The sequence below is a fragment of the Eretmochelys imbricata genome, chromosome 23 (genome assembly GCF_965152235.1).
Source record: "Eretmochelys imbricata isolate rEreImb1 chromosome 23, rEreImb1.hap1, whole genome shotgun sequence".
Lineage (NCBI taxonomy): Eukaryota > Metazoa > Chordata > Testudines > Cheloniidae > Eretmochelys > Eretmochelys imbricata.
This window is the reverse complement of record NC_135594.1, coordinates 12,755,359-12,763,696: the sequence shown is the minus strand read 5'-3', so window position 1 is coordinate 12,763,696 and position 8,338 is coordinate 12,755,359. Positions and strand designations below refer to the sequence as shown.

General features: G+C 57.9%; 1 protein-coding gene across 1 annotated transcript; it reads right to left on the bottom strand.

The window, feature by feature from the left end:
* Positions 1 to 673: 673 nt before the first annotated feature.
* Positions 674 to 3,772, bottom strand: LOC144279050 (uncharacterized). The gene is made up of 2 exons (XM_077840486.1): positions 3,262 to 3,772; positions 674 to 2,897 (listed from the first exon to the last, which is right to left on the bottom strand). The coding sequence occupies exon 2, from the start codon at positions 2,852 to 2,854 to the stop codon at positions 2,210 to 2,212; it is 645 nt and encodes a 214-aa protein (XP_077696612.1). The 5' UTR covers positions 2,855 to 2,897; positions 3,262 to 3,772; the 3' UTR covers positions 674 to 2,209.
* Between the last annotated feature and the right edge of the window lie 4,566 nt (positions 3,773 to 8,338).

The following is an 8,338-nucleotide window of genomic DNA, read 5'->3' as shown; positions in this document are numbered from 1 at the left end:
CCTGGCTGGGATGATTTAGTTGGGGTTGGTCCTGCTTGGAGCAGGGGCTTGGGCGAACACCTCCTGAGGCCCCTTTCCAGCCCTGATCTTCTGTGATTTTCAGTAAAATGGCAGTAAAAAAAATGGAATAAAACATTGGGGAAAATGTGTGTTTCTGGTAAAATAAAGGGCACCTATCTTTTCATTTCAAAACCTGGTTTCTCCAAACCTATTTTCAGTTTGGAAAATGTATTTTCTGATCAAAAGTTTGGGGATTTTAACCATGATTTTCAGTTGACACAAACTGGGGTTTCCAAATGCAGCTTCAGTCACAGAAATTGTTTTTTAAACCACATTATCTGGCCACTTCCTTTGCTTTTGGTACAAACGTTGGATTCTCCAAACCCCCAAACTTCTAATGAAAACCTGAATATTTTCACCCCCGAAATGTCAGTTTTCTGGGTCAAAACTCTCGGTTAAAAAAAAAAGGATTTTGCCGGAAAATAACTTGGGTGAGAAATGGGTGGTAAAGAGCCACTTGGGACCCAAAGCCGTATCTCGCCAGATGTACTTTTTGGTACCAAACCAGCCGCCGAGCTCCCCTCCAGCAATGAGCTGGACTCTGTCACACCCGCAGCCCCTGTCCTGTGGGAATTCGAACCCCAGCCCTGACACTTCATTCCACACACACAAAAACAACAACAAAAAAGTGTTTTAATTAATAATAATAATTAAAAAACCAAGAGAACGAAGATTCCACTGTAAATCGGAGCTGTGGAGGGGGAGCAGCTGGCCAGGCCGGGCACCTTGGAGTGATCTGGGCTGGGCGGCCTGTGGGTCCAGGTCTGTCCTTGGATTTCCTTCTCCGGGACCATCAGGAGGGTGGGAGTCCTTGTTGGGGGGGGTGGGGGGGGTCCAGCTCCCCTGCCTCCACCTGCAGCCATTTGGGGGCGCCAGACCGAAAAACACTATGTGAAGATTGGTCCCAGTGCATGGTGGGCCTTCCGTGATGGCCCCTGGCTGTTGGCCACTGTTTGAGGTGGGATACCGGGGCAGATGGGCCTCTGGGACTGATCTGGGGGCAGGATACCAGGTTAGATAGGCCAATGGGGCTGCTCCAGGGAGCAGGAGCAGGCCAGATACCGGGGTAGATGGGCCATCAGGAGCAATATGAGCCTATTTCTAGGGAATGTAGAATCACCACGACCCTCTATGGGGGTGGCCAGGACAACCCTCCTCCTCCCCCCCCCAACCACTGGCTGTAGGACTGAGCTATCTGTGCCCTAGAGGGGAAAGGCCCCGTGCCCCCATTCTCCGCTCCTCTGAGTCAGCCAGTCCCTGTCCTGGGGCCAGATGGGAGTTGGCGCCCCCTTGAGGGGAAAAGCCCTGTGCCCCATTCCCTGCCCCCTAGTGAATTACCACCCATAACCCCAGTATTTACCCAAGTGCTCCAGGACCCACATGGGCTCGGATTGGCCCGGTCCAGCCTGCCCTGCCCTATCTGCGAGGGGCACCCTCTGTCTTGGAACACCATGGGGGACATCTGTGGGGAGGCCAATGCCTTGGGCTGGGGTACACGGGGGCTGCCCATAGGGGTACAGGGCACACCCCCTCCCCTAGACAGGGTGTGGGGGTACAGTAGGGACCACCATGCCCCCAGAGTCAGGGAGCCATGTGGATATAAGGGCTGCTGTGTGCTAAGCCATGGGGAGTTGCAAGTCTGGCTCCAGCGCTCCCCGTGCCCCTCAGGGTGGTGCCGGTCCGGCTGCGGGGCTCCCCGTGCCTGTCAGGCTGGCGCCGGCCTGGCTGCAGGGCTCCCCGTGCCCCTCAGGGCGGCCCCGGGGCTCCCCGTGCCCCTCAGGGCGGCGGCGGCCCGGCCGCGGGGTTCCCCGTGCCCCTCAGGGTGGCGGCGGCCCGGCCGCGGGGCTCCCCGTGCCCCTCAGGGCGTGGGCGGGGCTCCCCGTGCCCCTCAGGGCGGCGGCGGCCCGGCCGCGGGGCTCCCCGTGCCCCTCAGGGCGTGGGCGGCGGCCCGGCCGCGGGGCTCCCCGTGTCCCTCAGGGCGGCGGCGGCGGCCCGGCCGCGGGGCTCCCCGTGCCCCTCAGGGCGTGGGCGGCGGCCCGGCCGCGGGGCTCCCCGTGCCCCTCAGGGCGTGGGCGGCGGCCCGGCCGCGGGGCTCCCCGTGCCCCTCAGGGCGTGGGCGGCGGCCCGGCCGCGGGGCTCCCCGTGCCCCTCAGGGCGTGGGCGGCGGCTGCCGGTGCTTGCGGCGGATGTGCCGCTGGAGCGTGTTGCGCTCGCCGAAGCGCATGTGGCAGTCCTCGCACTGGAAGGGGCGCTCGCCCGTGTGCACCCGCTGGTGGTGGGCCAGCTCGCCGGCGTCGCGGAAGCTGCGCTGGCAGATGGGGCACTGGTGGGGCTTGCGCCCGGCGTGGGTGTACTTGTGCCGCTCCAGGTGGGACGTGCGCTTGAAGGCCTTGCCGCAGGCCCGGCAGACGTGGGGCTTGTGCTCCGAGTGGGTGATGCTGTGGCGCTGCAGGTAGGAGAGGTACTCGAAGGTCCGCGAGCAGACCGGGCAGCAGTACACCTTGCGCAGCCCCGCCCGCTCGCCCGCCGCGCCCGCCTCCTCCACCAGCACCGTGTAGGGCAGCCCCTGGCTGTCGATCAGCAGGTAGCGGCCGTAGCGCGCGGCCTCGCCCGGCTCCGGCCCGGCCTCCCCGGGGGGCCAGGGCGGGGCCCGGGGGGCCCGGGGCCGGCCTGCCTCCTCGTCCTCCTCCAGCTTGAGGCGCCGCCCGGACGGCTCCTCCCGGGCCGGGGGCTGGTGCCGGAGGTCGGCGGCTCCGTCCCTGGGGGGCCGCGAGCCGAAGGGGTGGAGATCCATGGGGCGGGAGCACCCCCCGGCTGGCGGGAACGGCTCAGAGCGTCTGGAAGGAGAAACGGGAGGCGGGTGGGGGGGGACAGTCAGCTGTGTGTCATAGACCCCGCACCATATACGGGAGTCTCCGAGGGCTCAGATGGGGCCTTTTCCCTCTGGGGGGCGCCGGCTCCCATCCAGCCCCTGGATCCCAGCTCAGTTCCCAGTGGGAGAAGTGGCCTCCTACATCACCCCATGGCCACAGCAACACCTGCTGGCCCCTGGCACCCCCTCACTGCCCCAGTGCTCCCCTGCCCCCCCGCTACCACCCAATTGCCCCAGCTCACCCCCACTGCCCCCTCCTAGCCCCCTGCTGCCCCTGGCAGACACCCCCATCCCTGCTACCGGCACCCAGCTCCCGGGGATTTATCTACCTTTCCAGGCACCTGTGCCCAGCGTCCCGTCTCCGGGCTCATCGCGGCTCTGGTGCCCACACGGCCGGCCTGGCCAGCGCCGAGCACGGTGCCCTCAGCTCATCCTGCGGGTGCAGGGGGCAGCGCTGGGGCCGGCTCCGAACCAGGCCCGGGGAGGGATCCAGCAGCTCTGTCCTGGTTCCAAATGGGGGGCGGCACCGGTCCAAACCCGGCTGGATGTGGTGGTACCGGTCCGGTCCAGGCTGGGGCGGGGAGGCGATAGCGATCCGGACCCAGGTGGGAGTGCGGCACCGGTCCGGTCCAGATTGGGGGGCGGCACCAGTCCGGTCCGGTCCGGTCCAGGCTGGGGGGGCGGCACCTGTCCAGGCTCTACGAGCCCGGCGCCCCCCTGCGCCCCAGGGGCATGTGCCGCCCCCTGCGGGCTCTGGCGCCCTGTGACGGCCCCAGGTCCCCGCCGTGGCGGGGGGGGCGAGGGGGGGTCCCGTCTGTCTCTGTCCGTCCTCTCCTCCACCCGCAGCAGGAGCCGGTGTCGCTACAAAAGGCGACCGGGTGGAAACGCCGCGCTCCAATCCGGCCCCGGACGCCTGGGTTCCGAGGCGAGGGAGGGGGGCAGATACCCCCACCTCAACCCCCGAGGGAAAACCCAGCCACACACTGACCGTGCGGGGGGGCGGGAATGTCTGACCCCAGGCAACTCCCCGTGTCAATCCCTCTGCATACACAGCCCAGCGCCTGAGAGAACCCAGGCGTCCTGGCTCCTAACAGCCCTCGCTCGAGCCACTGGACCCACTCTGCTCCCAGAGCAGGGGACAGAACCCAGGAGTCCTGGCTCTCAGCCCCCCTCCCCCCGCTCTAACCACTGGCCCACACTCCCCTCCCAGAGCCGGGGACAGAACCCAGGAGTTCTGGCTCCCACCCCCCACCCCCGCCGCTCTAACCACTGGGCCCCACTCCCCTCCCAGAGCCGGGGACAGAACCCAGGGGTCCTGGACCCCAGCCCCTTTTCCCACTAGTTGAATGAACCAAAAGTATCTCTATTTCCCCCACTTTCTCTTTAGGGCATTTTCTCACTTGGCCGCACTGCGGCGGGGCGGCAGCTGCCCAGTGGGACCCGTGCTGAGTCCTTTCCAATTCACCTCACTAGCTAGCGGAACAGTGAGCAGAACAGTGAGCTGGATAGGGGCCAGTGCCCCCTAGAGGGGAGAGGCCCCGTGCCCCAATCCCTGCCCCCTCACCCCCCAGCCAGCCAGTTCCTGCCCTGGTTTGTCCGGGCCAAACAAACTCTCATTTGTGAGGTTGGTTGCTTGGAAAGGATTTTCTCTAGAGATTCGTCTATTCCCTTGAGCAGGGGGTGTCAGGGGCACACCCACACCCATACAGAGCAGGGCCCAGCCCCTGTAGCAGGGGGTGACACACACACACAGAGCAGGGCCCAGCCCCTGTAGCAAGGGATCACACACACACACACACACATCAGGGCTCCTCCCCGCCACTTTGGGCTAGTTTGCTCTTGTAACTTTAATATTGTTTCTTGTAGAAGCCACTAGCCCCCCTTTCCCCGTGGAATCGCGTGCCCGAGGCCCGCGGGCTCGTCCCCGTCCCAAGTCTTTGTTCTGCTGCTCTCACCCTTTGCCTTTCACCCGATCATTTTGCGATCACGTTCCTGTCCACCGTTTGGCCCTCAGCCAGGTCCTCCCTGCGTGTCAGACTTGAAACCCCTCCCTCCCCCCCACACTTCCGTCCTCCACCCTGAGAAACAAAGGAATTGTCCCCAATGCCATCCAAGATCTCGGACGCTCCGTGTTGTCTTCTGGAGGGGTCAAAGTCCCTGATTCCTAACAGGTCCAGTGCTTTGGATATGTCTGTTATTGGCTCTAAAAATGTCTCGCCTGCCTCCTTATTTGGTGGCCTGTAGCTAGATCTATGTATCAGCAAATGTCGGAAGATATCAATCTCTCCACACATGGCTGGACCCAGGAAGAACTACCTCCATGGATATTCATCGCAGTTTCTGCTAGGCCCAGTCAGCACCCGGCTGCTGGAGGGCTTGGTCGGGTTTGATAAGTCGCTGGTACATTTTGACATGGGCTGGTGACCAGTGGCGGTGTAAAGCTTCACGTTTTGAATCTCAGCGTCTGCCGTCGTTAAATCATGATTGTCTGACCCTCCCCGTTGTCTGACACCCCCCCTTAATTTCCCGCAACTTTTAAAACGCAAATAGATAAAAACGGGGGCGGGGGGGGAAGAAATGTTGATGCAATCCGCTGAGATTATAACGAAATAAACATCGAATTTGGCCCTGCCTAGCTAGAGCACAACCCTACCACCACATTGGCCCTGGTTTCCACTTCCTCGTTTTATCTTCACCCAGAGAATTTCAGCATCTCTGCCTCTCTCCAATCTTTGGATCGCAGAGCAAGTGTACACGTTCTTGAGATGCAATACAGCATTTCCCCCCTTCTTGCAATGCCTGGCCTTCCTCTACCGGCTGTACCCCTCGATTTCGCTATTCCAGCTGGCTGCTCTCACCCACACGTCTCCGCAATGCCGGCTGAGTCAAGAAGGGTCAGAGAAGAGTCACAGGAATGATTAAAGGATCAGAAAACTGGTTGAAGAGTGACAGACTCCAGGAGCTCAGTCTATTTAGCTTAACAAAGAGACCGTTCAGGGGTGCCTTGATCCCTGGCTATAAGTACCTACAAAAGGAACAAATATTTAACAATCGTCTCTTCAGCCTAGCAGACAAAGGTCGAACACAATCCAACAGTTGGAAGTTGAAGAGATCTGCTCTAGGTGTTATTGTGGGGCAGGTCTCTGGCCCAGGTTCTACACAAGGTCAGACATGATCAAACTGCTCCCTTCTACCCTGGGAAGCTGTGACTCTCGGCTCTGAAAGAGGTTGGATTTGATGTTTGAGTTTTGGCTCTGTAGTTCCCCTAGAAGCGGGCAAAGGCCCGGCGTTCAGGCTCGCTGTCAGTTCTGAAAAGTTGCAGGGTGGGGGAATCACCCTGTGACATGTCAGTCCATATGCTTTCTGAAAATATGCTTATGATATAAATATGCCATAACTGAGATGTACTTTATGCCAGATGGCGCACGTGATTGGAAAGGTGATGATTTACTGAATGTGATTATCCTATTTGTATGCCTGGATCATTTCTGCAAAAAGAAAAGGGGAACTTGTGGCACCTTAGAGACTAACCAATTTATTTGAGCTTTCGTGAGCTGCAGCTCACTTCATTGGCTGTAACTCACGAAAGCTTATGCGCAAATAAATTGGTTAGTCTCTAAGGTGCCACAAGTCCTCCTCTTCTTTTTGCGGATACAGACTAACACGGCTGCTACTCTGAAAAATGTCTCATTTCTGTGTCTGAAGTTAGGAATATTGACTATGTATCTGTATTTCAACTACGTGACTTTGGGTGACACCCTCTGCTACCCCTTCAGGTGCAACAATGGAAAAGCCAAACAGGGCTGACGGTCCATCATCAAGATCCAATGGACTGTAAAAGAGTTTAGTCTTCCTGTGGGTCAGCCTGGGAAGGATGGATACAGGGGCCCTACAGAGTCAGGTGGTCTTGTCACCTGCTACTAAAACATTACCTCGGACTTCTTGTAACTTTCCACTGTAAGGGAAGAGGGGTCAAACTAGGAAACAAAGGACTCCTGCCTTATGCAAATCCTATTTAAGGGTGGGGAGTGAGGTAATCCTGGTTGTCAGTTCTCCCCTGCTACCCCACCCAAGATGACGGCTGGACGCCGCTGAGACTGAACAGGGGGAAAGAACTGGGCCCTGGCTGGAAGGGCATCTGGCCTGTGAAGAACATTTATTAGAACCACATTTAGGGTGAGAACTTGCATCTAACCTGTTTCTTTAGTGTTTTAAGCTTAGTTCGAGTGCTCTGCTTTATTTTCTTAGTAATCTGCCTTGTTCTGTCTGCTACCTCCTTAACTACTCAAAATACACCTGGTATAGTTAATACATTTATTTATGGTTTACAATATAACCCAGTTCATGTGATTTCTAACTGGGGTGTGTGTGTGAGAAGTTGTGTATACCCTCTTTCACATTGAGGGAAGAGACGAATTTCATATAATTTTGGGTTTGTGCTCCCATGGGGGTGGACATCTGGGTGCTGTGGCAAGCCCCTTAAGATGAGCCTTCCCAGCGTGGATCTCTGTCTCTCTGTGCAACTGGCTGTGGCCCTGCCTGTGTGCTTGGCTGCAAAAGGCTAGGGAACCTAGCCCAGCAAGACCAGGTAAAGGGGACCCAGAGTGGCAGAATAGTCTGCCTCAGCGGTGTCCCAGCTCCCCAGGTGATATCCCAGGGGGTCTGTCAGGGCTGAGTCCCCACTCTGGCACTTCGAGTGCAGAAGGAGGGGGCCCGCAAGGATTTCAAAAATTAACATGGACCACTCCAGGCTTGTATTAAACTCCCAAGGTTACAGCTTCTCTCAGACCTTGTATGGGTAGATGCTGCCAAGTGCAGAACCCCTTTGAGAGCCCAGGAAGGCGCACTTGGGAATTCCTTCCTGTGGGGCACCCTCAAGCCCTTTCATCCCCCTCCCTCCGGGGAAGAGCTAAGAAAGGAAAGAAAAAAGGAAACCAGCTTTTGCCACCAGCTAATCAAACAACATGTGCACAAACCTCTGAAGACACAAAAAACCAACTTTGTTCTTAAAAAAGGTAAATTTTATTTAAAAAAAAGAAAGAAAATACATCTGGAAACTCAGGCTCTTGCTAGATTTTAAAAGAGCAACTCCTAGGATTAAGCCCCAAGAATCGCTTTCTTGAGGTCCAGCATAAAAGGTTACAAGCAAAACAAAGGCACCTGGGGTTAGCACAGAGGAATCCACAAGCCATAAAGAAATCAAAGGGGTAAACCTAATTGCATCTTCCTAGACATTTCCTGATCCACTTACGTATCCGGGGTTTCAAATGAGTAATTTCTAGGTATGATACTGTTGATTTTTCATACCTGGCCCAAGCTTCTTACAGCATCGCTGCTGCCATGTCTGCCTCTCCTCAGGAGAACAACAGACAGACAAAAGGGGAGTCTTGTTTCAATTTTAAAAAG